Raw genomic sequence first — 20923 nt, 5'->3', positions numbered from 1 at the left:
AGATGGGAGGTGAGGATTCTCACATCACCAGGAGAGTGGCCACAAAGAAAAAGAATTCCGGGAACCCAAGGCCCAGTGCTGAGGAGGAGGATGGCTGGAAGAGCCTGTGGTGTTTGGTGAGGAGGTCTCCTTTTGAATTAATTTCATTGGCGTATAGTTGATTTACAATGTTGTGTTAGTTTCAGGAGTACAGTTGAGTGAATCAGTTATACGTATATTCAGCTTTTTAGATTCTATTCCTATATGTCATTAGAGAATATTGAGTAGAGTTCCCTGTGTGAAACACAAATATCATATGATATTGCTTATATGTGGAATCTTAAAAAAAAATGGTGATTAGGTCTTTTTCTACATTCATGCAGAAGAGTTTCTTGGTGTTATATTATCAAAGAATAATTAACATTAGGAAAAGCTCAAAAATGATAAAGGAATAAAGCAGAGTATATACATAAATATGTTTTATGTAAAAACACATTTTAATTTTATAAAAAACTATACATGTAAATAAGCACAGAGAAGTAATGTACTCACAAGTAGTTTTTTAGCAGCTATTATGTGCCACCCACTGGGGACCCAGAGATGAACAAGATAGGTACTCTTGACCTTTAGGTTTTCATTATAGATAGGATAGACAATAAACAAATAAATTTATAAAGCAGAGAATTTCCCCTAGTGATAAAATCTAGGAATACAATAAAGATAGAGGTGATGGAGATTATTCAGGAAGGGAAAACGTGATGGTCTCTCTGAGGACCCTGCACTTCAGCTGGAATCCAAATGAAAAGAAGGAGCCAGCTCTGGGGGAATGGGAGAAGGGGTGGGAGTTGTCCCAGGTAAAAGCACCAACAGAACAAAGACTCCCAGGTAGAAAGCAGCTTGGTGAATTCTGTAAACAGGCAAACTTTCAGTGTGTCTGGAGCAGCGAAGTGGTTATAATAGAGTCTAAGACATGGCCCATGGCCTCAGACAGCTCACAGAGACATAAACAAGTCATTGCATGTATCATGATAACCACTGGGAAAGAGACAAGTGCAAAGTGCTGTCAGAACACAGTAAAGGTGAGTGGCTTGGTCCAGGAAGCAGGCAGATGTGGTCTTTGCGCTAAGCCTTCTGAAGATTTTGTGGGGGTTTCTACCAGAGCTGGAGATCATTGCTGGGTGAGATGTATTGCTAGAAGGGGGACATTTCACAATCAGCAGGGGAAAATATCACTAAGACAATTTAAAGAGAAGCTGTAAGATTACAGCTATCTGTAATACAGGAGAAACTGCCTCGTTCAGCCAGATCTGAGAAGAGGGGAAGGCTTCTGGGGACCACTGACCTGTCTCTTCTCCTGCAGATTCTTTTCCATGACCATGACTAGTGACAAAGCCCACAGCTCTCCATCCACGTTGTCTTACCTGACATTTTCATCAGCACTGCTGCTTCAAGGGAAACCCTAGAAACCAGGGAACCCCAGACTGGAGGATGTCTCTGCTTCTAGAAGATGCCTGTGCTCACTTTCTTGGGTGCCCTTAGGATGTAGAATAACCTTTGCTGATGGGGTTGTTCTTCCTCCCCTAAAAATCAACTCTGGCTGGGCATATAGGCCACCCACAAGAGCTGAGGGGTAAGTAGACAAGGAATTAATAATGGAGTGGCGGCAATGTTACACTGAAGAAAAGAAAGAGCAAAGCACGCAAACACATAGCAATGTAAAAAAAGCTCGCTCAGTTGTGTCAGACTCTTTGTGACCCCATGGACTGTAGCCCTCCAGGCTCCTCTGTCCATGGAATTCTCCAGGCAAGAATACTGGAGTGGGTTGCCATGTCTTCCTCCAGGGGATCTTCCTGACCCAGGGATTGAAACTGCAGCTCCTGCTTTGGCAGGTGAATTCACCACCTCTGTACCACCTGAGAGGAGAAGGCGATGGCGCCCCATTCCAGCACTCTTGCCTGGAAAACCCCATGGATGGAGGAGCCTGGAGGCTGCAGTCCATGGGGTCGCTAAGAGTCGGATACGACTGAGCAACTTCCCTTTCACTTTTCACTTTCATGCATTGGAGAAGGAAATGGCAACCCACTCCAGTGTTCTTGCCTGGAGAATCCCAGGGACGGGGGAGCCTGGTGGGCTGCCGTCTATGGGGTCACACAGAGTCAGACACGGCTGAAGTGACTTAGCAGTAGCAGCCGCAGTATCACCTGAGAAGCCCCAGCTAAGTAAAGGATAATAGCAAATTTAGGAGATCATGAGTAGCATGTTATGGTGGCAGCTGCATGTGTAAGTGTGTGTGTGTGTGAGAGAGAGAGAGAAAGAGAGAAAAAAAAACAGTGATAGAAAACAAGATTGAAAAGTCAATTTTGGGCCAACTTGTGATAGGTCTTAAATGATTTCCTTCAGACTTTATGCTTGATCTTGTTGAAAGCGAGACATCGTCAAAGTGTTGAATAGAAGAGACGTGATAAATCGTGCCTTTTAGGATGGTTCTGAATGCAGTTTGGAATATTTGTATGGGAGATTAGAGCAGGAAGTTGAATGACTGTTTGAGAAATGACTGTGGTCAGCGAGGTAAGAAGTGATGAGACACTAAATTAGGGTGGTAGCAACTGAACTAGAGAGGCAGGTCATACACTGAAAGGGATGATAAGCAATAAAAGTGAAAGAAGTTGGAGATCACTTACGTAGGAAAGATAAGAAAGAAGAGCCAAGGGTCAAGGGTGTCTCCAGTTTTAGCACGGGTACCTGAGGGGCTAGTGGCTACAGGCCATCAAGTGGAACACCGGGAGGGGATATAATGCAATCTGAGTGTGGTACAATAAGTATTCTATGTATACTGAGTGTATGATGCTTGCAGAATATCTGGGGTCGCGGGAGGAGATGCAATTCTAGGCATAGAGTTTAGGAAAGAGGTGGAAGTTAGAGACTGATAACTAGGTATTGATAGGAGTTAGCTGAAACCAAGAGAGCTGATGAAATAATTACAGCTTTTGACCCAGCTGTTAGCTGTCACTCGGGTCATATGGGAACTCTTGAATACTAGAAAGAACACTCTTTGCCAGAAGGTAGAAACAACCCCCAAGATCCCAGAACCACAACCATCCAAATTCTCCAGCCACTTACTTGGCAGAAACTGAACGACTGCCTCCACAGAGAAAACATATTTTGTCTCATAAATCCAATTTTCCTTGCTTGAAATATCTTAGTTTAGATACAAAGACTATATGATACCTGACATATGGTTGGTTTAGGGATTTTTGTTTTCCACAGTGATTTGATCAGATTTGCATACAATCCATTTGATCACTTCTCCACCATCCGTTGTAAATTTAGTTAATATTTAACTAAAATCTTAAGAAGTTTATCTAAACAAATTAGATGGGCTATGGATATGAACATGGAAACAGATGCATAGATTCCTTCTGAAGTTTTCTCTTTTAGGGTTCCTTTAGTTCATTCTCTCTCTCCTGGGGAAATCAGCTTGACTTTCTAATTCAATGTGAAATTCCTATATGGTTTGTCTTGCTTGTATAAACATCAGGGAGTGCAAAAGTGTCAGATTGGCCCTTGCAAAGTGGTCTCTGTGGTGTTCATCAAGACCCAATGGGTGATCTTGGTCAGTTGATTTTTCTGGCTTCTTTTAGATATATTCATTTTTTCATTTCCCAAGGTTTAACACTTCATAAAGCAAGCAGAATTTGACATGTCTGAAACCTTCAATTTATCTAATACATCTAAAATAATCCTTTGTTGGGTGAAAAAGATCAGTGTGCTTTCCCTTTAATTGCAAAATAATATTGGCAGCAGGCACAGTTGGTGATATTTATTTTTCGTGAATAATAGCCATGAGCATTGGAAGCTTGAGCCATCATTTCATCCATGTACTAGCTACCGGTAAATTCATGGATAACATTTATAAAGAGTTTACTCATGGTTTTCTCCCTTACGTTTATGCAATAAAATATCTAAGTGATTGTTCCTTATTAGCATTTATGGATCTACTCCATTCTCTTTAAAACCGATATAGTAGTATGTCGTGTGAAAGTAAAAGGGTCACTCCCTCAGTCGTGTCCGACTCTTTGAACTCTACAGTCGCTAAGTATTTGGCATTTATGTTTATTTCTATATAGGTATCGTTGTGTGTATATGTGTCGTGTTTGACTCTTTGTGACCCCATGGATTGTAGCCCACCAGATTCCTCCACCCGTAGGATTTTCCAGGCATGAATACTGCAGTGGGTTGCCATTACCTTCTCCAGGTGATCTTCCCTACCCAGAGATGGAACTCATGTCTCCTGCATTGGCAGACGGATTCTGTACCACTAGTGCCACTTGGGAAGCCCGTTATGTAGTATATGTGTTCCCTGATTTAATAATAACCCTATTAATGGGCACTCTGCTGCTGTTATAGAAAATCCTACTCTGAACAGTCTTATGTATATATTTTTGCACACATTTATCTGCAGGATACATTCTTAGAAGTTGACTTTGCTGGTCAAATGATAAATGTATTTTAAATTCTGATTGATACTGCCAAATGTCTTCCAAAGGAGTTGTACCAATTTGCGTCCTCAACAGCAATGAAAAAGATGCTTCTTCCCTTAATCCTTTCTGATAGAGCATTCGAAAAAAATTTTTTTTTGGAATCTTCACCAGACTGCTCACTGAAAAATGGTGTCTTGCAGTTTAGTTTGCATTTGAAAAATGGTATTTTACTGTGGTTTGATTTGCATTTTATTATTATTTTTTAATTATATGTATTTATTTTTTGGCTGTGCTGACTCTCCATTGCTACTCAGACTTCTCTCTAGTTGCGGGGAGCGGGGCCTGCTCTCTAGGTGCCATGTGCGGGCTTCTGGTTGCAGTGACCTCTCTTGTTGCAAAGCACAGGCTTTAGTGCGCGAGCTTCACTAGTTGTGGCGTGTGGGCTCAGTAGTTGCAGCTCGCAGGTTCTAGAGCGCAGATGCAACAGTGGTGGCGCATGGGTTTTGTCGCTCCATGGCCTGTGGGGTCTTCTTGGACCAGGGATCCAACTTACATCTCCTGCATTGGCAGGCAGATTCTTTATCCCGGAGCCACCAGGGAAGCCTGATTTGCATTTTCTTAATCATATCTTTTGCAGTGAACCATATACTTAACATCTTTTGTTCATATTTCCAGTGGTGTTCTTTTTCTTTTGCTTATTTGTGAGAGCTATTTGCTCATTAAGAAAACTCATGCTTTCTTACATTTGTTGCAAAAATATTTACCCAGTTTTTTGTTCAACCTTTAAACTCACTTATGGTATATTTATGATATAAAATGTTTAGTTTTATAAGTTGAAATATATGTATCACCTATGGTTACTTCATTTTATATCTTGCTTTGAAAACATCCTCACCATTACAATTGTAGAAACATAGTTCTCTGTTTTTTATTTTTAATGTTTAATTCTTTGATCCATCTGGACATGTTTTAGATATAAGGATTGAGGTAGGAATCCAATTTAATATTATTCAAGCCTTAAACCTCTTATAATAGTCTATCACTATTTATCTTTTATCAAAGTCCTTGTGTATTTCAGTTTATTTCTTGAACTTGTTCTGTTTCATTTTTCTTCTTGACAGAATCCGATTATCTTGCTTACGGTAGCTCTTTAGTAAGTCTAATGAGCTACCGTTTAGTAGTTTAGTGAGTCTAATTTTTTTCTCCCTTATAGTATTTTCCAGCTACTATTTCATGCTTATTTAATCATAATATTTTAGAATCAATTTGTGTAGTCATTAGAATTAAAATCTTGATTTATTCCAGAGATTATATTAAAATTTATAGATCAATTTAGGAGAAATTGATACTTTCTAAAATATCAAGACTTCTTCTTACCATTCCCCAATAGAATATATCTTTCTATTTGTTAAATTATTTGTTGAAGGTCCTCAAAGTTATTTCAAAATTTTCTTCACATGAATCTGGTACATTTCTGGTTTATTCCTATGTATAGTTCATGGTTCTAGTTCATATTATAATGGAAATCTCTTCAAATTTATGTTCTATGTGATGTTTGTATATAAAAAAGCTATTGATTATTGTATAATTTCAGATTATTTGTAATAGTTTCTTAGGTTTTTTTCTGCGTTTCCTGGATGTTCAGGACACAATCATCTATAAGTAAATGATCAATGTGGCTCTTCCACTCTGATTTCTCTACCTGTCCTTTCTCTTCTTTGAGTGCACTGATACCCTTCTCCATAAAGGAAGGTATTAGTGATGTATTGGTGATACCTATTGCCATTTAGAAGTTTTAAATCTTTACAATCTGTCATTCTTTTCTGTCATAGCTTCAGGGGTTTCTAACTTGCCTTGGAAGGTATTTCCCACTCCCCAAATGCTAAAGATACATTCCATATTTTCTTCTAATATTTTAGAGTTTTTACTTTTACACTTAGATCTTCAGTCCATCTGGAATTCATTTCTATATATTGCATGAGATAAAAAATTAACTTTATTTTTTCCAGATGGTTTGCAGAATTTCCCAACATCATTTATAAAATTGGTCAATCTTTCCTCACTAGTTTGAAATGCCACTTTCATCACATTCTAAATAAGTCAGTTTTCTTTTTAAGCCAGAGCTTAAAAACTAAATGAAATGAATTACAGTAGAGAACAAATATAGGAAATGGAGGCATAAAAACAAACATTGATAGAGTTCTACACAAACTATTTAATGTATATAATACAATACAAATGTCATTCATAGCAAATAGTATAAATATAAACATTCAGAGCAAATATTCTTATAAAATATTCTAGTAAGAAAGATTTAGAGGATAGACACCCATGAAATATAAGTGTGCAAGAGTTATTTAAACATTGTTTACAGTTACTCCCATCATGTGGATTGTTATTTAAAGCCTCGAAACTATAAACCTCCTCAAGCTGCCTAGTGTAACTCCAAATCAGATGTTACTGCGAGAGGATCAGAATGTACAGTAAGTAAAAAAAACAAAGCCTAAAATTAGAGGAAAAAAAGTAATGCTCTCTTCTGTTTTTAGATTTCTAGATGATTTGGCTTTTCACTGACATATCCAAGGCTCTAGATGTATGTCAGCGTGTATGTCATACATATATGTAGAGTGAAGGGGGAACAGTGGTTCTGTGCAATCCTTTTTCTCTTTTAACAGAAGAGTTAGTTAAGAGTCATTGAGATCAACTGCCGAAGATAACAGGAGTCAGTGTGAACTCTGAAACCTTGATGGAAATCCCCAAGTATGTGCACTAAAATGCACGCCTTCCCAAGGCTTTGAAAGATCTGTGAAATAACAAGTTAACAATTACTATTATGATACTGAACCCTGTAGTTCTCGGCCACATCCTTTTCGTCTTCAAAAGCCTGAAGTGCTCCTACCCTTCACTTTGTTAGTGGAGCTACAACAGAGGTAACTGATGCATTTGTGTAACAATCTTCACTTTGGAAGATTAGAAAGAATATTATTGGCCAACAAAAATTTCCATTTCCTCATGTTATCTGTTCCAGCTTAAATAAAAATTAACAGAGTAGTCAAAAGAGAAAGACAGTTCACTAATCTTGCAGTGGCAAGTCATGTCCTCTAGGAAGTAGACAAAGTCCACAAGATGATTGTGAGGCATGTTTCTACACACCGCCACTCTGTCGTCTCACAAATGAAATGGCAGGATTTTAGGAAGGACATTCAACTGAGTTCATCCAGCAATTAAATAGCAACAACAGTAATAACAACAACAGCACCAACAAATAAACCACTTTGTTCAGTGGTGAGGATATGGATGTTCTGTGTCTGTGAGGGGTTGATAGAGAGGTATGGCCTGTATTGCATTATACGAATGATATAAGTCAGTTATGTTGTGCAGATAAAGCAGAAGCCAGTCCCAGAATGTCAGCCTCTGGGAAGTAACTGCTGTCCAGGGCACTTTACAGCAAATACTATAAATGTTTTAATAGTTTAAAAAATATCCATAATACTATAAATGGATGTTTTCAAACATTACAATATTTAGCAAACTACAATAAAAACATGCAATTAACTAAGTCAAGTTTTAAGTTTTCATCAAGGGTCCTAGGCATACAACCTGAACGTAGGTTTTATTTTTCAATAAACTAAATGAATATAGATTTTCTTGACTATGAAAAAAGGTCCAAGAGAGTGGCCGTTCTGGCAGTCAGGTTAGCAGATGTTTCCCTTAATAGTCTTTCCTGGAAAATCTTGCAGAACATGTGTCTTTTTTGCCTCCACTACTTGTTGAGACAGCTTCCCAGGTGGCGCTAGTGGTAAAGAACCTGCCTGCCAATGCAGGAGACGGGAGATATGGATTCAATCTCTGGGTCAGAAAGATCCCCTGAAGAAGGAAGTGGCAACCCACTCCAGTTTCCTTGCCTGGAGAATCCCACGGACAGGGGAGCCTGGTGGGCTCCAGTCCGTAGGGTCTCACAGAGTCGGATGTGACTGAAGTGACTTAGCATGCACGAACTTGCTAAGATTGTCTTGGGTGCTCTCTGCCTTCCTGGCAGTGGGGTAAAGCTAGACTCTGGACTTTCTTTTTCCCAGGCCTTTGGAGGACTGCTAATTACAAAATACTTAAATACTAGAAATTCATTCACTGAGCCAAGCCAAGTCTCAGAGTCAAAAGCATTTTTAAAATATCTGCACAACAGCCATACTTCTTCATACTTTATCTATTTTTAGAGGCCCAATATTTGTTTTGCTGGAAAAGAAAAATTAAAACATAAAAAGCATGCCCATGAGCAAATCTGCAATAATAAGCAGCACATACATGTTGTAGAGGAAAACATTCAACATAAGACAGTCAACATAAAAACAGATTCAGCTGAGTATCTTTATAAATAGAAGTTATTATTTTATGTTTAATTGCTAAACATTTTAAATAACATGCCCTTAAAAGTTATCAAGTTCTTTATATAAATACAATTTCCTGATGTTAACTTTTCATAAAATTATTATGGAAAATTATAAATGTACTCTATTATTTTCATGTGTAATTTTGCAATCATCATATTGTTAAAATTAGAAACATGAGGAAGAAAAGAAACAGAAACATTATCAAGCACCAAAGAAACTATTAACTGAAAAATATTTATTTTTCTGTATAAAAACAGTTTGTCTATGCAAGTATTAAATAATTTGAACAGATATCATGTCACACAGATTTATAGATAAAATTTGGCCCAACTGGGTGTCCCTAGGTCATATCCAATTTAAGTTCACACCCTGCCTTATCTTTAATGTCTCTTTCAATTCCTGAGCATAATAACAGGGTGGAATTATGCTTTGAACCCTAAAGGAACAGTTTTGGAGTTGTTTGCCTTATATAATTACTGCTATAAAGCCAGGTTAGTTTTCACACTGTATCTTTAAAAGCAAAAATCATTTTAAAAGGTTCTGAATCACCTCCAACGGGAACGTACAGAGGCATATGAAAGGAAAATACAGCTATTTCAGTACTGGGGAAATGCAGTCATAATGCAGGGAAGAAAAGCGAATTTCCTGATTTCCACAATGCTGTGGCGTTTTCTGACCCCCGTTACTCATCAAGGGCTGTCGGTGGTGAGGAGGGGCTAATGTAAGCCTCCATCACCACCATCTTCCCGAGACCAAAAGCCGGCTCCAGCAGTGGCAGTTCAGAGGCACTCCCAGGACTGCAGGCGGACGCCAGCGATTGTGGTACCACTTAAAGGGCCTGAAATACCTTTATTCACTGCTTCAGTGCTTTCTCGCATCAACCCACATAATTCGACTTGGCAATATAGAAAATGGTAAAGTGGAGTTAAGGGAAATCCTGACGACGACTGCAAATCATGTTCAGAGTGGAAATTGTGGCTCTGTCAGCATTACCAGTATTTCCTGCCCAACAACCAGTAGATTTGTAACCAAAATGGCTTGCTGTGAATTTTGCAGCACCCAAGCCAAAGCAGTAACATTTCCAGAAAAGCATATGCACCGTGACAGAAGACCACAGCAGCCCGGAAAAATGATTTTCCTGGGAAGGTCCACGCAGTGATGAATAGGGCTCTTGATGCTATGGCAGCTGGGCAGAGATTTTCACTGTTTCCAGCCCACAGTGAGGTAATTTTAAAGGCACTTTCCCCTCCATTTGTTCTACATTCACTGAATGTACATTTTTTGATGTCAGAGGGACACTGCAGAAAAGATCAGAAGAGATAGTCTGACAATAGAGCCAAAGTTCAAAGATGCTCCATTTTCAGGTAACAGCCGCGACAGTTTGTCTGCATTAAATCTCTTGAGGGCATGCCACTCTCACCCGGTCCACAGCTTTTCAAACAGTTCAAAAACAAACAAATCACTTAGTCGTTGAACAACTCTAACATCTGATACCATCACACAGAAGTTGTAGCGATAGCCACTAATCAAAGTTCTTTTCATTCCGTTCGAAAAAGAAAATTCCTCAGCTTTGGTTTAAGATCACTTTTTATGTTGTTCTTTTGAAAATTATTATATGCCAAAGCTAAAAAAAGAGAGAAGATTCTGTCTGAAAGACGAACCAGAAAAGTCAAGCTGTCTAGCTGCACGCTGCTGTCAGAGACTAACTATGGTGTGGGGTGGGAGTCGTCGGAGGTGACTGGCGAGGCCTGTAAAGGAATAGCCAAGGCCTCCATGGAACTGCCTGGCCAGGCCTCAGGTGAGACCCCACGCGCAGCAGGTACATCCGGGCATCTGTGCTCTCCTTTCAGGCGTTCCGGCTGACTTCGCAAGGAAGCGCGTACATCCAAGGCCAACACCACCAGGCGGTAGAACTGTAACACAACCACCAGGAAATTCTTGGCAGCAAAGAACACTAGCATCTGGTTGATCACTTCGAAATAGGTCATGAGTATGAGCCGCACAACAAGGAAGGGACCATCTTGTATGAAGATACTGATTCCAATGTTCCATAGGTCGGCACTGTATTGGCAGAAGAACCGGCTGGAGAACCCCCTCGTTGTCATGGACACAGGGCACACGACATTCTGTACTGAAAACACAAGACAGGCCAATTAACGCAGGTCTCTGAAATGCATAAAAGAATGGAGTGGGTAAAAGCCATCAAACATTGGGGCTACGTTAGTTCACGATTGGGAGTGAGCCTGTAATTTCATTCTGCGGGGCAGGGGCATAGAAACAGCTGAAACCACCCTGCCATTGGACAGCCTTCATCATTTTATATTCAAAATGCATCATCTGTTTTAAGTCCAATCAAACACATGAAAGAAAACCAGCCTCTACTTTCTATCCATGTAAAAAAAAAATCGAGCTCACCTTCAAGTCCTCACACTGGGGAAAGCACCATTAACTAGCTAGATAAAGAACAGAAGAAACCGCCCTGTCTGTCTTTGAAGTCTGCAGCATAGGGAGGCATCAGGGCGGCAGGGTACTCTGGGCCTCAGGTCAGGGAGTCTGGCTGCTGCTTCTGGCTTCTTTACTTTCTAACAGCAAGATGCTGGCCACATTACTTAGGCTGCTTGGGCCTGCAGTTTCCTCCTTTGAAAACTGCAGAACAATGATACCTTTGAGGAGAGGGCCCCCTATTCCCTGATTCTTTTTGTTTCCATTAGACTAACACCCTGTGGAGAAGGCAATGGCAACCCGCTCCAGTACTCTTGCCTGGAAAATCCCATGGATGGGAGGAGCCTGGTAGGCTGCAGTCCATGGGGTCACTAGGAGTCGGACATGACTGAGAGACTTCACTTTCACTTTTCACTTTCATGCATTGGAGAAGGAAATGACAGCCCACTCCAGTGTTCTTGCCTGGAGAATCCCAGGGACGGGGGAGCCTGGCGGGCTGCCATCTATGGGGTTGCACAGAGCTGGACACGACTGAAGCAACTTAGCAGCAGCAGCAGCAACACCCTGGCAACTCTCCTTTCTCCCTGTCCATCTTTCCCTTAAGATAATGTATGACTTACCTGGCTGCTAAATTTCGAAGATGAACCGGAGTATACATGGCCAAGATCCTTCTGCATCCTTTCTTTGGTACCTACCTATTTACTGGCTGACTCACTCAGGCCTCTATGTAAATTGTGTTGTGAAAATTCAAGTGCTTCTTCAAATTCAAACTTAAGTCATGTTAAACATATTTCTCTAATGGTAGTGGGAAAAAAGCCCAAATAACTGCCGTTGTTATTGTATTTTGTCTAATTCCTTATGGTTTTGTTTCACAGTTTACATGAAAGACTGGATATAATTACTGATTTTCCAGTTGAACAAAAGGAGGTCCAATCAACAATGGAACCTTATTTGTTTTAATTTTTAAAATGTAAATTTAATTCAGGGTCAAGGGCAGAAAATAATCCTTTTATAATAACACAGCCTTCCACGTGGAGTTTTCAAACAAAGAATGCCTTCGTCTGTTGGAGCCTGCAAATACTATGAAGCTGCTTTGATATGGGTGCACATAATGTACTGTTTGTTGGAAAATACAATAGTGATTTAGTCAGAAGTAACATTTGGTCTTTGTTTTTCAAACAGCTGCATAACATTATCGCCCATGAAAGTTTACAAAATTTCTTTCTTAAATAAAAATTTTCTAAGTGAGGCTATAAACCACAAGATATGGGAGGGTGAGGATGAGCAGAGGGAATGACAAAAGAAAACCCAAGATAAGACCAATAATAGTCTTTCCTAAGATGTTAGGGTCAGGAAATGTCTCCCAGGGGATTTCCTGAGGGTATCATTCAACATCTAAACTGATGGTGCCTAATATGCTGGCAGAGGACACCAGCTGATCAATGGGTATAGAGCACGTGTGTGTGTGTACTTATTTGTATACATTTGTTTGCAATTATTAACTCATAATTAGGTTCTGAGCATTTCCAAAAAGCCACAGCCATGCTTTCCATCTATTCTATTGACAGTTTTGTTTTGCAAAAGTGGATGATAAGGTCTAAAATGGCCTCTGAAACCTCTGTGCTTATCAAAGTGGACCGAAAAGGATGCAGAAAAATTAAATATCTTTGTACAAAAATTCATTCTACCCTTGAGGTCATCAGGTAGGGTTCCATAAGAGAGGAATCAGACTTGAGGAAAATATAACTATTCAATCCAAGAACTTATTCAGAGGGAAATGGCATCCAGGAGAATTGCTACATCAGAATTCTAGGGCTCCTAGAATTTATAGGCTCACTCCAGGTCAATGCAGTACAATAAAACCATCAGTATTAATAAAAAATATACATTCTATATCTGTGTTGACAACACAGCCATGTATGACCACTGAGCAGGCTAGTGTGACTGAGGAACTGAACGTTTAATTTGATTTAATTTTAATAACTTTAAATTGCCACATGTGGCTAGTGGGTGCTGTCCTGGATAACGTAGCACTGGATCATCAGTATGAAATGCCTGAGGAACAGTTTACTTCTGGCAAAGGCTTAGGGGGTTTATGTCTTTATTAAAATAAGCCCAGGGGAGTATAAGACCCACTACTGAGGGAAAAAATCTAGTTTTCCATGTGGCCCTGAAACTGCTCTTATTCCTTTCGACATTCTAATACAAAGGTCTGACAAAAGAATGAAAATGACCCCTTAAAAATATCAAGAGATAGCATTTATATGCCAGTAACTATGCTAATAAGCACAGTTGTTGCAAACTACATCTTATTTTTGTCACCAAAAGAACACTCAACCCTCACTACAACAATTATCAACCTTATTTCATGGATGAAAAACTGAGGCTCCTAACTAATTTTCAGAAGTGATGGAACCACTGTATGAAATGGACATAAGGCTGTGCTCTTATCCTCTCAACTACCTCAGGTTCACCAGGTACCTGAAGGGAACCTTCTTGTGGCTCTCCCCAGCTTCAACCCGCTTTTCTTCTAAACTGAGCTGGAACTAACACTGAGCTATCAAAGTGATAAGAAAATGATAGTCCTCTCAAATGATTCCTTAGCTTCATTACAGTTTCATAATCAAGAGCTGTTATTTTCGGTTTCTCTGAACAAACATCAGATACTTACCTGCCAGGTCAAGTGGAAACTGCAGCATGCTCCAGGTCCACATAACAAGGATGGAATAGACCAAGGCAGGGCTGTTCCTGGGATGTAGACAATATTTTAAATTAGCGATGAAAAACATGATCACATGCAGAAAAATATTTCCTCTTTTCTCTCCTTTTTGACTATACTCTAATAAATGAGAGCTGTCAAAATATCTTGGCACCAAAATATTTTGACAGCTCTCATTTATTAGGGTATAATATCTAATATTATAAGATATTATATTGGTGATCACCAAGATATTTGTGAAAAATCCATGCATGATTAAAATGAAATAATGAAAAAGAAGTTTTTAAAAATATGAAACTTAAAACCCAACTTCCACATGTGGCAACATCTATGTGAATCATGGCAAAACCTCTCGGTCCCATATTGCTGAATTTCATTTTACAGAATCACAGAAGCATTATAGGACAAAAGTTAGATATTAACCTGAAAATTCAGAGGGGTTATTTCAAGAAATTTGAAGGACAGAAAGTGAAAACTGTCCCAGGTTCCCAAGACTCTGACTTAAAAATCCCTCTCCAAAAGGCTGGATAAAGCTCAACAATTAAGAGCTTAGCATGTAAAAGAAACTCCATCCTCAGCTGGAGAAAAAAGTGGGAAGATAAATCCAATAATCAAAGGTTTACAGTGGACACTAGGAGGTAAATTATTTCATTCACAATTGAATGTGTTTCAGTTGTGAATCAAGGAATATGATTGTTTCATTCACCCCTGGATTCCCAGTGCCTAAAAGAGTGGCTGGGAAATAACAGTCACTTAGCAAATATTTATGGAAGGAATTGTTGCATGTACAAAGGATCCATACCTGGAAAATGTACAGATGTCATAGACCGAGGAGAATGGTCTCAAAGACTAAAGTCAGAAAGAATAGAGGTTACAAAAATATAAAGGATATGAAAGAAGAATCAAAGCCACTCTTTTACAGCAAAAACCCAAAGGAAGTTATCAATTTGAGGTTAGTGGTGTAATAACAGATTTTGTTGCCAGCTTCTCTGTCAAGAGGGATTTCCAGAATGGAGAGGGATAGAAAAACATCAGGGAAGAGTAATTGAAACCAAATTCAATGAGGTGATTGTAAGGGATGTTTTTAAATGTTCCAAGTATTGAAGTCCTAAAAAATTAGATCTCAAAACTCTGAGAGAATTTGTAAATGAGATTTCTGAGCCATCATTATCTGTCCTGGCAGTTGACGGTGCAGACAAGGTTGACAAAAAATGAGGTCTTAACTTTCAAAATGAAGCAAAAGTATATCTTGAACTATAAAAGTGCATTTACTATTAATCCCCAGTTAGATTATAAAACTGGTTATTTGAAAGATTTCTGAGAGCCTGTATTGAAGAGAACAGTAATTACTAGGAATCATCATAGGTTTCCTGAGAACAAAAGCACTCATCTAAGATTATTTTCTCTCTCTCTTTCCTTTTCTTTAAAAATAGAGTTAGGATTACTAAGCAGGTAATGATATATAAATTAATAATAGACATTTGGATTTAAACAAGGCTCATGAAAAAGCCTCCCGTGGTGTTCTTATTAGCAAGATGAAGAAATGTTCTGGGTGTGAGTACAGTTAGGCAGATTCCTAACTGCGTAAATGACTCCCCAAAGGAAGCTCTCTACCGGGTGGCTGCAGGCCCTGCTTTTGATTCTGTCGCACTTCACATTTCATCCCTGAGTTGGTTGCTGATGCTGATGGAAGGCTTCTCCTATGCACATATGACACTGGAGGTTGGATCGGAAACCAATACCCCAGAAGACACAACCAGGATCCCCAGAGATCTTGACAGGGTGTAACTGAATGACCTTTAATAGGATAGAAGAGGTGGCACTTCATAGCAGCCATTCGAAAGGCTCAAGGATTTTCCCTTCCTATTATCTAGTTATGAGTCCACAGTGTGACATAATTTTTGATTTTCCAAAATCAAATGCAATCATAGATCACTTCCCAAGAAGTATAAGTCAAGAATTTTAAATCCAAATGCCTGGGGAATGTGATCTATAATTTTCCCTTTGCAGTTTCAATGTCTACATTTAGCAGACCTTCAGTAAGTGCCTGGATTTTTAAATAATCTTACCTGCAGTTTCTGAGCTCATACTATGTGCCAGGGAGTTTTCTAAGTATTTAGCTCTGCAGTCACACTTAATCCTCATACCGGCTCAACAAATGGGTACACTTATGATCCCTATTTGGCCAGTGATTTTAGCATCCACCCTTTTAACCTTTACGTGATAGTATTTCCATGAAGAAAATGGAAAGTTTTAGCCCTGCTCTGTTCTACAGTGTTCAGAGTATATCTGAAATATTATGTGCTGCCTTCATGTTGTAGGAGGAACGTTTAAAACGTCTTTGGTCCAAAAGAGAGAGTCTTGGATGGTGAGAGACCTCAGAGCTATGTTAGACGTGGCAGAGTTCATGAAACTAAAAACCAGACGATTCCTTAAAAACTGAAAGCGTTATCATCTGAAAATGAATTAAACTTATTTCTTGTGACTTCAGAGAACCAATTCAGGTTCAAAGGATTTTAGCTGCACCTATAAGAATCCAAATTTCATCACAATAGAGGAAAGTACTTTCTTATAATATTAACTCAAAATAGAATGAGTTGCCCCTGGGGTTAGTATATTCTCTATTAGTGAAAATGTTCAAAGAAAGTCTGGACAAAAACTTATTGAGAACATTTTGGAGAGGATTTTGCAAGAGATGTAAAATAGATTTCTCCATAGATGGTCACTTTTGAAGTTTCTTCTCATCTCAGACTTCAATAATTCTACCAAAAACCTCAGGTGCAATTTTGTCTGCAAGGCAGCAGAAAGAAATGGTAAGGCATGAACTCTGGTGCTGGGTTGCCAGAATTCAAACATCAGCTCTAACCCTCACCAGAAAGACAGGGCATGGGCCTCCAATTCCAGACTAATCATTTACCAGCTACATGAGTATGGACAAATAATATAATACCTCTGTGCTTTAGTTTGGTGGTTTAGTTGCTAAGTCAAGTCATGTCTGACTATTTGTGACCCCATGGACTGTAACCTGCCAGGTCCTCTGTCCTTGGGATTCTCCAGGCCAGAATACTGGAGTAGGTTGCCATTTTCTTCTCTAAGGGATCTTCTCCTGCTTTCGTTCATGCACTTTCAATGACAGTATTAATAGCTACTGGATTTTATTTGATAGTTGTATTACATGTTGTTTAAATATGTTAAACATATAAAATCAGCTCTCAGAATAGCACATGATACAGGCTAAGCATAGTTGAGTGCTATAAGTTATATATATATATTACTAGGTAACCTTGAGACTGTCACAACTTCTCTTGACTGCCACTGTTAAACATAAAATCCTGATACTGATGGTCTCTACTTAATGGTGTTATTGTAAAGACTAAATAACTTATCACAACTAAAACCCTTAAAGCAGTGCTTGGAACACAGCAAGAGGTAAATATTACCAACCACCACTATTAGTAGTAGTAATAGTATTTTTATTATGGGAACATTCTTCTTAAACACTTTGTGCTTTAACTTCATTATTATACAAAATAGGGATAAATGATAAACTGACCTTGACCCTAAATAAGATTCTAACTCTGTGATACTGAATATATATCTTTTGCAAGTGTTCTCTGAGCACATGCAGTATGGGAGAATGTGGGTATTGACAAATGTATTAGTAAAGTTATCAAACATAAATTTTGAAAAGATGATCAGAAAATCTTTGGAGCAAATTTGCATTATGAATTCAGGCAGTAAAATTTACTCAGGAAGGTTAAATGCTGGAATATAATTAAATCACTAAGCTTAAATGGCAAACACGCCAAACTTATGAAGGAATTTTGGAATGAATTTATCCAACATTGTCTCTATTGTGTAATTGTCTCCCCCACTTGTCTTGCCCCATTTTCTCATGTGTAATCTATCTTCATAAATGTCAGCTGACAAGCATGTAAGCAGACAATGGACTCTATTCATAGAGAGACAAAAGATCTTTTGAAGTATAATTATAGATGTGAGTATCACTTCTCTACTTGGAAAACTTAGGAGGATAAAAGACTGACATTTGGTAGATCAGTACACCAAAACTATTGAGTGAAAAACTAAAGATAAAGTCATGCGCTGCTAGTTGTTTTTAATTTTTAAGTTTATTGATTTACAATGTTGTGTTAATTTCTGCTGGACAGCAAAATGACTCAGTTATACATATATATATGTTCTTTTTTTTATCCCTTTCCATATGGTTTATCCCAGGACATTGAATATAGTTCCCCATGCTATACAGTAGGACCAGTTGTCTCTCCATTCTATATGTAAGAGTTTGCATCTACTGACCCCAACTCCAACTTCCATCACTTCTCCACCCCACTTCTCGGCAACGATGTTTGTTCTCTATGTGTGTGAGTCTGTTTCTGCTTTGTAGGTAGGTTCATCTGTGTCATACTTTAGATTCCACATATAAGTGGTGTCATATGATACGTCTTTTTCTGACTTACTTCATTTAGTATGATAATCTCTAGTTGCATCCATGTTGCTGAAAATGGCATTATTTCATTCATCTTTAATGACTGAGTAATATCCATTGTATACAATAGATATTTATGTCAATAGATATTTAGATCATTTCCCTGTCTTGGCTATTGTAAATAATGCTGCTATGAACGTAGGAGTGCATTGTATCTTTTTGAATTATAATTTTGTCTGGATATATGCCCAGGAGTGAGATTGCTGGATCATTCTGTGCTGTGCTGTGCTTAGTCACTCAGTCATGTCTGATTCTTTGTGATCCCATGGACTGTAGCCCACAAGGCTCCTCTGTCCATGGAGATTCTCCAGGCAGGAATACTGGGATGGGTTGCCATGCCTTCCTCCAGGATGCTGGATCATAGGGCAAGCCTATTTTTAATTTTCTGAGGCTCCTCCATACTGTTTTCCAAAGTGGATGCACCAATTTACATTCCCAGCACAGTGTAGGAAGGTTCCCTTTTCTCCATGTCCTCTTCAGCATTTGTTATTTTAGACTTTGTAATGATGGCTATTCTGACCACTGAGAGATGATACTTCATTGTAGTTTTGATTTGCATTCTCCAATAATTAGTGATGCTGAGCATCTTTTCATGTACCTATTGGCCAGCTGTATGTCTTCTTTGGAGAAATGTTTGTTTAGGTTCTTCTGCTCATTTATTTATTTATTTATTTTGTGTTGTTGAGTTGTGTGAGCCGTTTGTATACTTTGGAAATTAAACCTGATTGGTCACATTGTTTGCAGATATTTTCTCCCATTCCATAGGTTACTTCATTTTGTTTATGGCTTCCTTTGCTATAAAAAAGCTTGTACCCTTGATTAGCTCCCATTTGTTTATTTTTGTCTTTATTTCTATTGCCTTGGGAGATTGACCTAAGAAAACATTGGTATGATTTATGTTGCAGAGCATTTTGCCTATGTTCTCTTCTAGTTTTATTGTGTCTTGTCTAATTGTGTCTTTATGGCATTTTGAGTTCATTTTTTATGCACGTGTAAGGGTGTGTTTTCATGCATTGCTAATTTGCTTAACTATGTCTTTTTGGACGTGTAAATTCGCCCATAAATAACAGATAATCAGTGGATAGACTTGCTCTAGCTTTTTAAAAAGCATCTGACAAGCTCTTCAGAGGAGGGGACAAATTAAGGGGAGAGAGAGAGAAGGAACGAAAGGAAATGAAGTATTAATCTAACCTGGAAGAAATGTTTCACCAAGCAAAAAGAGCTAAATTAAAAGAACACACAGTGTGAACATAGAAAAACTCTCCTTTGTTTGGTCAAATATTTACAGTGAAGTTGCAATAAGGCTACAGGAACATTTTACCAAATGTGTTTTTTCTTTTCAACAGATGATCTACGTTCAAAAAAAGACTGCACAGAGTGATCTCTAAAGGTGTAAATAACCACTTAACTGTTGCTGGCAACTATATGGAAATTTAGACTTGTTAAAATGTTGGAGGGTGGCTTTAGCAGAATGAAATGGTCAGCAAACCCTATCCCCAGCAAACATACATAACAATGGAAAAATTATCGAAAACAACCACTTCATATCTCTGGAAATAAACCAAAGGCAAATAATAAACTGAGTAATTTATTCACGAAAACCCGGTAGAACTTTACTTAAGAAGAGTGAGTATCTAAGACATTCTTGCCCATGGGATATTCGTTTATCCCTCCAGCTTTGTATGTAAAGGAAAAATTGCATCAGACAATTAAATAAATGAAGACTTCATTGAAGGTCATTGCAGTAAGGGAGAGAGACTGAATTCACCCCCATTGAAACAAAAGGCAGAAGAGTTTTAAAACAGGGGGGTAAACCAGTGGAAAAGTACTAGAGGACATTAAAGTGGAAGTTGGTCAATGTGATTAGGCCATCTGTATTTGTTTATTGGCACTGATCTAAGTTATGTTCCTATCATCCCAAAGAGTCTAGGAGACAGAAGTGCTATCTCTCTTGATGATCAAATTTCAAAGGGATAGCTCTTACATCCTTAAGAAAGATATTCCTGGGTCATATTATAAAACTGGAAAGAGGGTGAGAAAAGACTTGCATCTCAAAGGGACGGAGGAAGAATTTACAACCCCAAGCGTTTTTTTTTTTTTTTTTAATAAATGCTTTAAGGAAAGGAAAATCAGAGGCCTATATGCAGGAATAAACCTTTTTAAAGTTTAGTCAAGATGAGGGAAATGTTAAAATTGTCTTGGTCAATCTGAGTAGTGGTTTTTACAACAGGGAGAGCTTGACAATGAAAACCAGAAGCTCCTTGTAATCAGAGTATACTGACTTGATTTGGAGTAGAGTGTGAAATCCCATGGTTAAAGGTGTGGTCAGTGAAGGTAACAAATTTGGTTGGAAATTAATGGAGAAGTCAAAAACTTTGCTACTTTGAGGCTGCAATCCCAGTCGGGG

At 38.6% G+C, this 20923-nt stretch overlaps 1 protein-coding gene across 1 annotated transcript in view; it reads right to left on the bottom strand.

Moving 5' to 3' along the window:
- Positions 1-9913: 9913 nt before the first annotated feature.
- TMEM26 (transmembrane protein 26) overlaps positions 9914-20923 on the bottom strand; it is a 64268-nt gene continuing 53258 nt past the window's right edge. The window contains exons 5-6 of the mRNA XM_068982958.1: positions 13962-14038; positions 9914-10979 (exon numbers count right to left, since the gene is read on the bottom strand). Coding sequence (XP_068839059.1) covers positions 10555-10979; positions 13962-14038 — 502 coding nt within the window. The 3' untranslated portion in view covers positions 9914-10554. The remainder of the gene's footprint in view (positions 10980-13961; positions 14039-20923) is intronic.

The sequence above is a fragment of the Capricornis sumatraensis genome, chromosome 10 (assembly GCF_032405125.1).
Source record: "Capricornis sumatraensis isolate serow.1 chromosome 10, serow.2, whole genome shotgun sequence".
NCBI classification, from domain to species: Eukaryota; Metazoa; Chordata; class Mammalia; order Artiodactyla; family Bovidae; genus Capricornis; species Capricornis sumatraensis.
The sequence above is the reverse complement of the archived record's forward strand: the minus strand, read 5'-3'. Positions and strand labels throughout refer to the sequence as shown.